General features: G+C 34.4%; 1 protein-coding gene and 2 pseudogenes across 1 annotated transcript; 1 reads left to right on the forward strand and 2 right to left on the reverse strand.

The window, feature by feature from the left end:
• Positions 1 to 1,459: 1,459 nt before the first annotated feature.
• LOC121239974 lies at positions 1,460 to 2,337 on the reverse strand (annotated as a pseudogene).
• A 912-nt stretch (positions 2,338 to 3,249) lies between these two features.
• LOC121239658 (dirigent protein 22-like) lies at positions 3,250 to 4,243 on the reverse strand. Its single transcript, XM_041136931.1, has 2 exons — positions 3,548 to 4,243; positions 3,250 to 3,514 (listed from the first exon to the last, which is right to left on the reverse strand). Exon 1 carries the CDS (start codon positions 4,121 to 4,123, stop codon positions 3,554 to 3,556), a length of 570 nt encoding a protein of 189 aa, XP_040992865.1. The 5' UTR covers positions 4,124 to 4,243; the 3' UTR covers positions 3,250 to 3,514; positions 3,548 to 3,553.
• Positions 4,244 to 13,073: 8,830 nt separating this feature from the next.
• LOC121239655 lies at positions 13,074 to 14,563 on the forward strand (annotated as a pseudogene).
• The last annotated feature ends 1,132 nt before the right edge of the window (positions 14,564 to 15,695 follow it).

Below are 15,695 nucleotides of genomic sequence, written 5' to 3' on the forward strand. Positions count from 1 at the left end.
AACCTATACTAAAAATAATATTATATTACATGCCCTACTATAACAAATTTGAAAGTAGGTTCAGAATTAAAATCTTAACAGTAAAAATATAAACCTATTAAGTAATATCAAAATTACAACTCAACAATAATAAATTTGTAATTTTAAATAAAATCTAAATGGGTTATCGCGGATTAATTTCCGGTTAAACAGGTTGACTCGCTATTGACCCGTTTATTAATCGTGTCTTAACGGTTCATCCGTTTTGACTTGAACAAATTTATATCAAACTTAAACTCGCTAATTTCGTATCGTGTTCACGTTGAATTCACAGATCATATCACATATTACCAACCTTAAAAAAAATTATGATAGTTGGCAACCCCAAATATTGAGCAGCAGCCACAAACCCATTGAGCTTAATTAAAATAATCAAAAGTGACCAACATAACTAAATTAAACAACGAGCATTATTATTGAATAAAGAAGCTAAGCACATACAGGTAGAGACAGATAATTAATAATGCTACACAGAAATATAATACTTAGGTTGTGTTTGGTAAATGAAATAATTTTATATTATTTTATTACTATTTATAAACTATTTACAAACTATCAACATCCAAACGTAACCGAGTACTGTGGCAATTAATGTCTTGATATCTAAGGCACGAGTACTCCTGGCTGAGCATAGCCCCTAGCTAGCAAACCGGAAATGCTCGCTGCCACCGATCACTGGCATCTCCCTCACTGCATTCAACAACGATGTCACCGAGTTCCTCCCCATTAGCACGGTACTGATGGTGCAACCGTTGATCAACTTACCAGTAAGTTCAACTTTATGTTTGAGAAGAACTCACTTATTTTTCAAATAAGCTTAAACTTATTCACAATATACTTAATTTTGAAAAAATAAATTACTTATATTTCATCCTATAATTTTATGATGTATAAATTTTGATAAATTAACCTGCTGGAGCTTTTGTAAAAACTTCTATATATATATATATATATAGTATATTATAATATGCTCACATATGTTAATGATATAATTAATAAGGTTTTAAAAAACATGTTATTGTATTAATTAGAGCATAACTTATTCTTTATCTTTTTTTTTTTTTTTTAGTTGAGAGAGGGTAGGTTTCGAACTCCAAACCTTCATTTTGAAGGTTGAGGATTATATCAATAAGGCCGCAGACATTTGGCATAACTTCTTCGTATCTTTTTAAACATTTAAGATATTGTAAAGCTAGCTAGAATAATACTCATAAATACAAACGTTTTTCATACGAATTGCATCATAAGCTGCATAGTACATACAATAATTTAGGAGTACCAATCGTAATTTTGTTATGAATTTTGGATTTCTAGCAATTAACTGATCGATCTCTGCTAAATCATCAAAGCAAATGGAATTAACAGAGGGAGCAGATAGATCGAGGAATTAAATTACTCACAACATGAAAAACAAAACTCAAAAACCAACCCCACTGAGTTTAAAATAATCAAAAGTGGCCGACATAACTGAGAGTCATCAGCTTGACCAACAAGCAGTATAATTGAAAAAAAGATAACCGCGTACAAAAAGGTGGAGACTGATCATGATCATCAATAATGCAACACGTAAACATTGTACTCGACGGTGGCATCTCCTGTCTTGATATCAAAGATATGAGTCCTGGCCTGAACATAGCCCCTAGCAAACCGGAAAAGTCCACTGCCTCCGACCACCGGCATCTCCCTCACTGCATTAAAAACAGAGTTCCTCCCAGCACGGTGATGGTGCTACCGTTGTACTTTCCCTCTATAAATGCAAAGTTCATAACCATTAAGAGACCAACCTCTTGTTGAGAAGCTGAGGCATAGAGTCCTTGTGCCCTTCCTACCAATTTGGAGCTCAATTTGGGTCCCAAGGTTAAAGGGTCATCAATCATGTTTACTAAACCAAAGGCTGTCGACGTGTTGGAGGACGGTGGCACCACAGGAACAGCAGTGGGATTCCGGCCACCGAGGATGTCATGCCAGTAGAAGCGAAAGTGGCTAAGCTTTTCTTTCTTGAACCCGAGTAGTTTCCGGTCTAGGCTTCTTACAAAGCCCAGATCTTCTCCGGTGGCTAAAATTGTGTAGAAGGAACAGACGAAGAAGAAAATAACGAATTGGGAAGCCAGGATGCAGGGAAGGATAATTCTAGCCATTGGAACTCAATAATTGGGAATGGAGGGTTATATCTATTTATGAAGCGATCGATCGAAAAGGGTGCACTTACCAACCCCACTTTGTCGTGTCTTTGGTGGCTTTTTGGTACAAACACGTTGAAAAACTTTAGTCAAGAGCTAAGCGCCAAAGAAAAAAGAATGACGACTTTCGTGAACCCTTTTTGTGGAATGACTGAACCAACATTCTAAGATATTGCATGTGAGTTGTGTTGTTGTTAATTGACAATTCCAAAGAGTTGATCGGTAATTTATTAGATTGGTGTGGAAGTTTTACAAAACACAAAATGCTCTCTGTGTAAGTCTTTTCCTTTTTGCCTGGTAGAAATACTTGTTACCAGGCAAGCAAATCTTGTTTTTATCGAAAGATACGGGTGAGAAATTGTTCATTTTATTGTGGAAGAATAACACTAGGTATAGTCTTAAGTCGTGTAAGTCTTGCATAGGTATTTTGTAAAAAGATAAGAGTCCACGCAAGAAAAAATTATTATTTTTACAATTTTTAATGGCGGGATCAATCTCTTATATGAGGGTTTATGCGAGACTTGCATATTAATTTAAGATTTGTATAAATCATTATTGTTTTACATTTGCCCCAAATGAGATGATCGTCACACGATTATAAAGTCCCTCAATGTACACTTCCTAACTCTCTCTCTCTCTCTCTCTATATATATCTATATATATATATATAGCTATTAACATGATCGTATCACACAAACAAATTAATTGGCAAAATAACCTGATATGACAAGGATAATAAAAGATAGCTGATCATGCCATAACATATGACGTGTCACCTCTTTTAATTTATTGGATAATTAACTCTATTAATGTACTTTTAACACTTCCACTAGATTCATGACATACCCTTCATTGTTAACCTTTCCATGATCTTCAAATAAAAATCAGATATAGTAAATTCAAATCTTGTGTGTTCATTACAATAAAATATTCAAATGATCATAATATATAGAAGTATATCATATATATTGGTTGACAATACAAATTATGATGAGCAGAGTTTAAAACTTACCCTTAGAAAAGAAGCAGATAGAGCTTAATTGCAATTATATAACCTAATTTTATGTTAGATCATATCATGACAAGCCCAAATAAATTTGGGCTTGAAATTAAAGTATAAAGATCACGCCAGGTGACCAACATTTAAATGATAATTATTTTGGCCGGGGGAGAAGATCAAGGTGGCCAACATTATTGGAAGAGCTATATATATATATATATATTTATATATATTTCATGATCTCCCAACGTAACAGGCCAGAGCAAGTGAGGTTGGCCTGAGCATATATATATATATATATATATATATATATATATATATATTATATAGAGTTTCAATAATGCAACACATACACATTGTACTCAACTGTGGCATCCCCGTTTTTGTTGTCAAACTTGTACGTCTTGGCCTGAACATAACCCCTAGCGAACCGGAAAAGTCCGCTGCCTCCGATCACTGCCATCTCTCTGACCTTCGTAAACACCGCATTCCTTCCTAGCACAGTAATCGTGCTGCCATTATATTTGCCTTCAATGAAGGCAAAGTTCATGATCATTAGTAGACCAACTTCTTCTTGCGAAGCCAAGGCGTAAAACCCTTGAGCCCTTCCTATCAACTTAGAGCTCAAGTTAGGTTCTAAGGTCAATGGATCATCGATCATGTTTATTGCGCCAAAGAATGTTGATGATGATGTGTTGACGGGTGGCACGATTTGTACAGCTGTAGGGTTACGACCACCGAGGATGTCTTGCCAATAGAAACGAAAATGGCTGAGCTTTTCTTTCTTCAGCCCGAGAAGCCTCCGGTCTAGCCTCCTAACAAAACCATGATCTAATTCTCCGGTGACAAGAATAATGGCAAAGGAAGATAGAAGAGAAAGAACGACCCATGATTTGGAAGCCATATATGATTCAGTAGTACTACTCTCAAATCAAAGTACGTGGGTGTTGCACAAGCGCTTATATATGCTTAATTCTTGCAGTAGTGGTTTGAGATTGGAATCATAGACAGTACTCGATTTTCTAGTTTAGCTAGCTATTACCGTGAAATGATGCTTTCAATTTGATCTAAGTATAATGATAATGGTTTAGTACCTAATATTGAAATGACTCATGAGCAACCGCATCATTTTTCATGATGATGTGGAACGGTTGTAATTAATTAGTACTATAACTAGGTAGCTAGGCGGGACATCGCATCTCATGCTCTCGCGCCCCGCTCTAGCGGCTCAACACTCGCAGCCCTGGCTGTGATCAAGGGATTTTTTTTTTTTTTTAAAAAATAGTCGGCAACCACTCACGGCGTGGTTCCGATCCAAATTTATTAATAAAATATTCATTTATGACGGAGAAATATTGTGTTAACACCCCAAACAAATAAAAATCAAAACCAACAAAAAATACTTAAAAACCAAATAAGACCGATCCCAACCCACATAATACAGTGAGACAATCAAACTGCTTATTTTAAAAGGATGGAAGGTCCCACCTATCCAACCGAAAAATTCCCTTAAAATAAAAAGGTGAAGAATGACTTTCTTCGTAAATCACGTTCTTTTCCATCTCTCCCTCTCTAGCAAGAAAATTCACCGCACTATTTTATTTTCGATATTGATAAATCACCCTAAAGTTCACCCCTTCTAACTCTACCATTAAGTCCTTCCAAAAATTTCAGAGATACCATAAGGAGTATGCACCTTTCCCAAGCCACTGCATGACAATGCGCGAGTCACGTCTAGGAGGCCAGGTCAGGGTGAATTAGCAATGAAGCATGATCTTATCTTATCTTTTTTAGAACAATTTTATGAATTCATTAGTTATAAAATAAATCTGAATGAGTTAATTGACTTTAAATCATGAAATACTTTAACTTAACTACATATATATAATGATGTGATTGAATAAAGGTAGGTAGGTAGGAAACTATATATATTGACTTTAAATGGAAACTTTAAATGCGTAATTATATTATACATATTTATTTAGTTTTTATTCAATTAATAGAAGAAATATTAATATTGATGTGATTGAATAAAAATAAGTTTTTTACTGTCAAAAATTATATATTACAATAATATTAATTAGATCATTTCAATTAGGGCTTAAAAAAATTAGTGATTAATTTTCAATATAATATTCAAAAGTATAATTTAGGGTCCTCAAAAGCTTGGACTTTTTGTTTTCTTTTTAAGAAAGAAAAAGAAAAAAACTGGATGTCTCTTCTAGAATGATTTTGTCCCTTGAAACCCATGACCAAAAGAGAGAGAAAAAAAAAGAAGTACCATTAATGGTGTTTGTTAGACCTAACTTTTTCCACTAAAATGCACGATTACTGGCCTGGCCTGCATCCACCTGATCACCTGCAGACATTAACCAACCAGCTAATTATATCTGGCAAGCACATTTAAAATGATTGTTTATACCTCGATCAATCTTCATTGTGAGATTGAACATCTTCATGATGAAACATTTTGATCGATCGGATCGATTGGTTGAAGTTTAAGATCAAGATCGAATTCCATGGCCATCGATCATTTATAGTATAATATGTCGAAGGGGGATGATCGTTCATCATTGGGAGGCTCTGGCTTATTCATCGAGCCCATGATTAAGAAGTTTCGTGGCTCATGTATATTGGTACCTTCATTTCTACCTTCTGAATTTATTCGGAGATTATATGGCTTCAACTCCTGAAATTCTTCTCTAGCTAGTTATTTTAATTTCTTCAATGGTAGGATATTCTAGTGTGTGTATATATATATATATATATATGTATATATATATATATATTAACTTTCATTATAGAATGCCAAAAATATTGTTAATTTTTCTCTAAATTAACTACCAAGTTTTAGTAATTTTAACTCTAGGTTAAGATCTAGCCAATTATATATATACACTAATGAAAAATAGCTCGTACCTTGCATGCTTAACTTTTAGATCAACCTTACAAATTATGGACTAATTATGATTTGAATATTACAAATCAAATTATGCCATGCATATAAATGGTGTGTGGTGTAAAAATATTCAGATATATAAAATATAGCTAGCCTTATTATAAATTAAATGTAAGTAGTATTGTAATATATATGTATCGACGCAATTAATCCTAGCATGCTAGCTATCTAGGTGATCTATAAAATGAGGACTTGTGGACTTGGTACCAATTATATGCTTAGCCAAATGCTAGTAAAAGTCATATTTTAGAGAATGTACATTGAACCTACGTTGGATTAGCTAAACACAATTCATCTAAAAGATTAGCTGCAATAAATTCATCCCACATTCCATATATGAAGTAAACTATAGTACCTTCATACTAATATTTTATTATTTCCTATCGCATAGTCGTTTTCCTTTTCCTTCCCGCTGGTCTAACTCACACCTATTTTCTTTTTCTTCTTGCGATCATCTCTTTTTTCGCATGACTCCTCCTTCTCTCTTGCACATCTTCTTCTTTGCGCAACCATCTCCTTCTTTTCCTTTTCCTTTTCTTTTTGTTTTTCCTTTCCTTTTCTTGCACATCTTCTTCTTCCTATCTCCCGCATAACTCTTTCCTTTTCTTTCTCATAAATTTTCTTTCAAGCAACTACTCAAAGCTTCTCTCCAGATCATATTATACCAACAACACGATAAGATTTGAAACCCCAGCCTTGATTGTTCTCATTTATTTTGCTCGGTTTGTGTGGGTGCCAATGTTTGGGTTCATTGTTATTTTCATTTTGTTGATTTGTGGGTGCCATACTGATTTGGGTTTTGTTGATTTGTGAGTGCCATTTTGATTTGGGAGTTTGTGGGTCGTCTTTTACTCTATTGCGGGATAGCTGGTGTTTTCTTGATTGGATTTTTCTGTCGGGTTGGTTTGTCTTGGGTGGAGCTCACAAACTGCTGCAGTGTGGAGGGAAAAAATGCTCGAATCTCTGAGGACCTGGAAGGAACTCAAGATTTTTTTTTTCATTACAAAATTTTTTGAATACTTCTACAAACTTTAATGGGCTAAACTTTACATCATTTTCTATTATCTTTTCCTCTCTGATCGGTATTTTTCTTGTATAAAATCCGGGAACTTGGAGTACATATTTTGAGCTTTTTAGTGAAATTTCTGTTACTTATGCAAACAATGAATAGATAATTGCTTATGGGACTCATAATGACTCCAAAGGTAGTGACGATTTTTGTTTTAAAGCAACCATTCTTCTGCAGAATGTCATCACATTTTTAAAAATTTTCATTCAGCATTTAGAATCTCTGGGGTCTAGAGATGAGTTTCTTATGATCTTCTATTTTGTTTTATTTTTAAGGGTCTAAGGGGTGATATACCAAACTTTATTCAATATCAATCATTCCTTAACTTGAGAAATCATTTTATTCAATATACCAAGCTTCTATTCATTGTTATTTTTGTTTAGGTAGTGGATCTCTGATCTGTGGGGTGCCATTCTCTTAGCTGATTTTCGTTGTTTGGGTGCCAATCTAATGCTTCCTAGAAATATTATGATGTCAAAACACTCCATGTCTTAGACTACATTCATCTATTTTTAAGTGAAATTAATAATATCCTTGTTAGAGATGCGCACAAGCAATAATGGAGCAGTTGGAATCTTTGTTTGTCCCTATATATAGCCTATAACTACGTTCTTTTCTCTACCAACATTACTTTTTCAACAGTACCATCTTCTCTTAACAAAAGGCTAATGTCCAATTAAAGTTACTTGGTTGCTCTCATATTATAAATCGTGATTGAGGGTCAAACTTTGTTGGAACTTCATATGAAACCGATAATGGTTGTTGAGAACATTTGCAATAACCATTTATCCCACTCATCAAGTATCCTTAGAAGGAAACTCATGTAAATCTGTAAACAAGAACTGATGGTACTGATGATATAAAATAATTTCTATGTTTTAATCAAGTTTTTAATGCTTTATTAGCAAGTCACAATTTAAGACTGTTAGAGACTTGTGGGCAGGTATGTGAGATACAGATCCTTTTGTATATTGTTTTCTGTATATCACAGCCAAGCATTTATGAGAAATAAATAACCAATTATAGGAACTAACAAATCTTTACTGTAAACTTCATTAATAAGAGTGCAAGTGAAAAAAGAGAGGTGCAGCGAAGGGAGAGAGGGCCAGGTAAAGAATTAGAAATTGCAATACTTATTTTATATTTCACTTGAGAATATATAAGGCTCTTTTTTTTTTTTTTTTTTCCCTGTATTTGATTTATAGTTAGGGCTATTATTCTTAGAAAAATGAACCTAACTATTTGATTTATAGTTAGGTCTATTTGATTTTTTTTTGGTGTGATATAAATAACTACCAGCTTCTAATAGCCCCTTCCCCCTAACATTCCAATTATTTTGTGGAGATGTTTTGTTTGAGCTGTAGTTTGAGCAAGTGATTATAACAGTTGCTATTTGTTTCCATTACTGAGCATCCAACTTATAGATATTATAGAATTTATTTTTACAACTCAGTGGATCAATTATGAGTATAGATATGATTTTGTACAATTATACTTGAATTAAGGATGGACACCACATTTGATGAAGATCCATTATTTACTACTCTATTACAAAGTAATGAACATGGTATATATCTCCAGCACCCTAATAGCTAGCAGACATGATAATGTTGTACTCCAAACAACACAATTGGAAAGTGAAAAAAGGCCATCTAGTAAGAAAACATAACAATGTGTGCCTTTCACCGTAGAGGAGGACAATCTCCTTGCGTCAGCTTGACTCAACATTAGCATGGATATTATATGGAGGACAGACCAAAAATCTTCACAAATGTGGGAGAGAATTAGTGATTATTACAATGAGTATAAAAACCTAGCATGAAAAATCGTTCTGGGGGGTCATTGACCAATCGATGGTCGGTGATCCAAAAATGTATAAATAAGTTTTGTGCTGCTGTTGCCCAAGTAGAATCATTGCATCCAAGTGGTGGACGAAGCAGGATAAGGTATGAATTTCTAACTGCATTAATTTTAAAATTTGTTGCTAAAATTCTCTTCTCACTTTCTCACTACTTGGCATATTTTGATCGAAAGAGCCAAAATCATGTATAAAAAGATTGAGAAGACTACTTACAACATGGAATATTGCTGGTGTTTATTGAGACACCAACCAAAATAGCAGCAACATATGTTTATGTTGTCAACGAGAAGGAAACCACATGGGAAACGCTCAGCTGTGGCGGAGTCGATGCGACTCCACTAGGAGACGACACGATAGATGAACATAGATGTCATTTCTAAGAAACCTTTAGGCAAGAAGGTTGAGAAAGAAAGGGAGAGAAAGATGAATGCTAAAGAAGCTTCCGATATTGAATTTGTTGAGGCCTTAACTCGCATGAGAAATGATAGAGCCATATGCACTTTTGAAAGAAGACAAGCAGCCAACAATTTGAATTCTGATAGGACTGAATTACTAGTGGAGAAAAAGAGGAAGAATGATATGGAGAAAATGAAGATTGATATGGAGATAATGAAGATTGAAAAGAGATTTTTGAGGATTCAAGGAAGAGATTTTCATCTCCATCTCCATCTCCATCTCAACTTTTTGAAGATGTGTAGGCTTTTGTTGGTGCAATATTTTAGGGTTGTTCTTATCCACTTAATATTGTAATTAAACACTTTATAATTGGTTTTAGTAGCTGGGCAGCTACATGTGGTTGAAATACATGTGGCTGAGCAACAACTATTGCCTATGCTATTTTGTGACTTTTTGTTATTTTGGATTTTAAATATGGGTGTTTGTGATTGTGAGCAGCAACTATATGTGAATTTTGTATTGAGCATGTTGACGAGATACTGAAAAAGATATAGTTGTAGAGAATGGAAAATAATGTCCAGATTTTGTGTCTGTAATCTCCTTTGAACCTGGTGAAGTTGTTGGTCCAAGTGAGCATGAAAAGGAAGAGAAACTTCGGTGTTATATATTTTTGGTTTAAGTGATGAAACTTTATTTTGTTGTTTGTTTGGTTATAATCGATTGAACTGTTGTTAAACTTGTTATATGTGTTGTTAAATATGTGTAGTTGTTGTTGTTTGGACATTTAATTAGGCTATAAAAACTGCATTAAAAATGAAGTAGGAGTTGGTTCAATATCATGTAGACACCTCGCTTTTTTATTACATATGATTGAGTACTTAACAATGTCGAAAGACTTAACATGTATATTAAATTTCTCCAAGGAGGAATTTGTTACAGTTTCTAAGTGACTATATTCCTGGTTTTTTTGGGTCATACTTTTGTCTTTCATGCTTGACAGAAACATGAATGAGATAATAAAGTCCTATGATAGCTGTAATGATTATTGCTTATTTATAAAGTCCTTTACTTTGTTCTATTCTTTGATTTAATTAGTTCAATAAGAATTTATTACTAGAACCCGAATAAATGCTCCAAGTATTGTGGATGTTATAGGCCGATGATGTCATAAACCTTAAACACAATGCTACATAATGAGACATACCATAAATAATATAGCAACTCTAGCTAGCTTTATGTTTTAGGTCAGATCAATTCATTAACGGACATGTTTCTAAGGTCAAGCTTCAAGTCCTTAATTAGTCCTTTGGACAGATCAGCAACAACTCGAAAACCTTCCTGCGCGCAGATCTTGATTTCCATGCCTGTTACGGATTTCATGGATTCAATTCATTGCATTAAGAGTATATGCTGAACAAGCAGCTTATAGCAAGAGCTTATAGCAACTATAGTTTTCTTAATTAATAAAAGAAATGCTCAAATTAGTGTTCCTAGTGAAATTAATGCTTCTTGGCTGCGATAAAATAGATGCTACTGCTTCTTTTCATTTCCAGACTTTTAAGTGCAGCCATTTAAAAATATATTGCCATCAAGATCAGCAATGACATGTAATATTTTCAAGCAAGGAAGCAGAAAATAGTCAATACTACGTACGTACGTGCGTACTTTTGATGACTTTTCAAGAAGCCGGCGCGCTAGCTCTAATCTCTTTGCATAATCCGTATTTTGACGAGAATAATCTTGTCCTCGATCATTATAATGAGGAATTAATCTTGCAAAATTTTCTCTCATCAGCTTATATATTAATTTGCTTAACCAACTAATAATTAATTAAATCCCATTTATTACGTACACGATGACGTTTATTAGACAATATAATAATCTATATATATAATATGACACGTAATTATTATTAATTAAAAGCTATATATATATATATATATATATTAAGAAAATGTGATTTGCATTGGATGTTCTGATCATCTCAAGACTCAAAGTTAATTGGCAGAGTACGTCATAGCTGACTTGAGTGATTAATTGCAGTTTCGTCATGATGGGCTTATATATATACATTAATCGACCCAAAAGATCTCGCCTTAATATTAAAATTGGCTATAAGTACGATTCCACCACTTTCCTAAGTTTCATTATCTTAGTTAATAAACGGATTGGTACAAATATATTTAATAAATAAAAAGTAAACAAAAATATAATATATTATATTATAAATTTCCATAGCATAAGAAATGTATAGGTTGACCATTTGTGGAGGAAATGTCGTGCAAGGATTAGATATATATGAAAACATGTGAATGACATCTTAAATGAAAAAGAAATAATGAGAAAACCAATGGAGTTGACCGTTGGAAAGAAATCATTATCCAACTTGTGGAAAACTATTAAGATTTTAATTATATTGCATAATCATTCCATTAAAATATATATTAGATTAAAAAATAGAAGAAGAGGAAAACATGATAATAAGAAAGGTCATCTAATTTGGTGCCTAAATATTCTATTCTCTGTTTATGTAAAGTCCAAAGCCAGAATTTAAAGGTATGTGACGACGCCGTCGCCGTCGCAAATGGGAGAAGAACATTACAAGAATATTATTCAATTTCTCTCATGCGGATAAACACACACACTTATATATATATAGTCATTATCATATGAAAAGATTAGGTTGCGTTTGGGAAGTGAGGTATTCTCAAGTATTCTGAAAAGTAATAATAAAATAATAAATAGTAGTGACATATTCTCAAAATACCTCAAATATTCTCAATACCCAAATTAGACCTAAAATTAATAAGATAAGAAAATAATTAATTGGAAGTTATATCTTATCCTCATGTGCGTTGTACGTGAAGTTAGTATGAGTGGTGATTAAGAAGCTTAGGTACATTGAGTGAAGTTAGAAACCTAAAAAATGTGTATTTTAATACACATAATATATACACATACATAGTTATAGATATTAGATAATTACGTGCACGGCAATTAACCCAAAAGTAATATATTGTTTTGAAAAGATGATCGCGATCGAGAAAGGGAAATTAGTCACTACTAACGTCGGAGAGGCTTGCAAAAAAAAAAGATTATAAAAGTAAGTAATTACATGCTAATTACTAGTTGTAAATAGAGAAATTTAAAAAGGAAGATTAGCCAAAGGCTTACGGCCTGGTTGACATAATCCACAACCTACAAAATAGAGATCTCTTGTTCGAAACCCCTTCCCAAATCAAAAAAAAAGAAAGATGGTGATTTTGTTTTTTGAGGGTGATTTACTAGGTGATCTTCATGATATGTATAATGAGAAATGATAGTTGCAGTCGTGAGTATGCAAATCTTGTCCAGTCACTTTGAAATAAATAAATAAATACGGAATCCACATGAAAAAAAATTAATTTTTTAATAATAGATCTCACTCTTTTTCAAAACAACTGCACGGTACTTACGTAATTCACGATTGTAGGTAACATTACTTATGTATAATTCTCTCAATTCTTTCTCATCTGGTTATTTACAGAGACTAATGAATAATGCAGTTGTCTGGCCAGCTTGTTCTATTTATTTTGGGTTCTAGAAAACAGGCTGCTAGCTTTTAAGATTCTTCCCCGAAACTCTTTGGTCAATTGTGATAAATCTTGTTCCCCAAGTCAGAACTTAGCATATTCAAACTTGCAAACCTACCACTAATTAGAAGCCTCGAGAGCCCACCTTGCATCTTTCAGCGTTTCAAACCCCGGCCCCCTTCTTAAAACCCACCCCATCTCTCGCCGCCATTATATTAATTATTCCTTCTTGATCATCACACACCCAAACACAAACACATACACACGCTCTCTTTTTCCCTCTCTTTTATTTTTGTGCTTTCCCCTCCCTAGCTAGCTCCTCTAAGACCAAGAAAACCAAGAAAGAAAAGATGGGAACTTTGGTAGGACATGTTGCACCTGGATTTGGCTTCTTTCTCATTGGTCTTTGGCACCTCTTTAACCATATCAAGCTCCATGCTCGGTACCCAAATTCTTATACCTCTCCCCCATGGTTCCCCGCCCCAAGATTCAAGTATTTGGAGCTCTTCTTGATCATGGGTGGCTGCTCTGCCTCCATCGCCATGGAGCTCTTCATTGGCCCGGACAGACACCAGCCCCTTGACCCTGATGGAACTATCCCTCCAACCATCTCCATAACTTCGAGCACTCCTCCATCTCTATGACTTTCTTCGTCTACGCCGCCTTTGCCATAGTTCTTGATCGAATTGGCACCAAAGCTCAGCATGGGCTAACCCAACTGCTTGGTGCGATAGCCTTTGCACAGCAGTTTCTTCTCTTTCACCTTCACTCAGCCGATCACATGGGCCCGGAAGGCCAATACCATTTGCTTCTACAGATTGTTATTTTCGTTTCTTTAGCCACCACTCTCATGGGAATTGGTCTGCCCAAGAGTTTCTTGGTCAGCTTTGTGAGGTCAACCAGCATATTATTCCAAGGTATTTGGCTTATGGTCATGGGATTCATGCTCTGGACACCAGAATTGATTTCCAAAGGTTGCTTCATGCACCTTGAAGAGGGTCACAAAGTGGTCCGGTGCTCTGGGCACGAGACTCTTCACCGGGCTAAATCATTGGTAAACATCCAGTTTAGCTGGTTCTTGATTGCAATCACAGTTTTTGCAGTGTGCTTCTATCTGATCTTGGTTAAAGCTTTTGGCGAAAAGGTGGAGTATGTTTCATTGACAAAGGAAATAGATCATGATCATGAAGATCAGGAAGAAGAAGATTATGATGATGTTGAGTCCCAAATTAAGAAAAGCAAATTTGGGAACTCAAAGAGCTTTATTCAAATGGGGAAAACCTTTTCACCTATTGACATGGAAAGGTAGAAGATGGAGAGAATAAAAAAGGGAGGTGACTTGGTTAATAGGGGTAGGTGTGATTAATATATAATTAGCACAGACTTAAGGGATTTAAGTCGTACATCATGCATGAATATATAGCACTGTATTTTACTTAATCAAGCCAGAACTGGTGAAAAAAAAAGCATTGAACTTTGTTAAGTACTTGGCCAGGGGAAAAGTAGTAGTGCATGTTGGGGGTAGATGGAAATTGGGGTGGAATTATTTTGGTTTGCATTGATGGGGCCCTTAGCTTAATTATTAGAGCTAGTTGAGTCCTTAATTTCATGTGTTTGTATGTACTGTAGAGAAAGAGAAAGTAAGAGAGAGAGAGAGAGACAGAGAGAGGGGGAGGGATGAATTTGTTTATTGTATCTTGAGACCTATGCACCAACTTGTATAAAAATAACATTTATAAATTAATAATTAGTTTTGTCGTTATTTTTTCTTTATTTATGATCAATGCATGTCGACGTGTCGTGTAGTCCTTGGATAGTCCGGATTTCCACGAGCTAGCGCGGTCATATTGTGGCTGTTTCCTGGCACCTTGCACTCAACGAGGTAAATTTTGTAAGCAATCTGTACCATGAAAATTACCTTTCGTAAAATAATATATTAAAAAAAACATAACAACTACGATAATAAACGAAAGTACTGCTGCATACGTAAATATCCATAAAAAACACTGTTGATGACAAGGATGCATCTTTGACATGAATAACAACATTTCATTTATAGATTATGACAAGCAAGCTCGTGCCAAAGATCCCACATGATCCAGTACCTAATTAATTAATTATGAAATCAAGATATATATATATATATATATATATATATATATATTCGACATTTACACACCATGCGGCATCATTCCTATTCCTGTGATCATCATATAGTATTGTAAGAAATTTCCCGATCGAGGGAATTAGAAATATGAAATTGGAAATTAAAGATATCATGATGGCCCGAGGGAAGAGATTTGGTGCATGCGCATGCACTTCCTAAAGTTCTTGAATTATTAGACTGTTTTAGACTTTGAACACGTGCATAGTACTTCTATAATTTTAATTACAAGATATAATATGATTTTAAAAAAAAAAAATGTAAGAAGAAAAGTAGTCCATGTAGCTCCTTCTTTTCTAAGCATGTATTAATACTTTTTTTTGGAAAGAATGCAATCTTTCACTCAAAAGCACGTCACGTCGCAATTGCATTAGTTGAGCCAACCTAGCTTAATTAAGAATGATGATGAACTCGATCTGCATGCTGATGTTGCCAACTTTTTTCTTGATCTTCTG

This window comes from Juglans microcarpa x Juglans regia, chromosome 7D, assembly GCF_004785595.1.
Source record: "Juglans microcarpa x Juglans regia isolate MS1-56 chromosome 7D, Jm3101_v1.0, whole genome shotgun sequence".
NCBI lineage: Eukaryota > Viridiplantae > Streptophyta > Magnoliopsida > Fagales > Juglandaceae > Juglans > Juglans microcarpa x Juglans regia.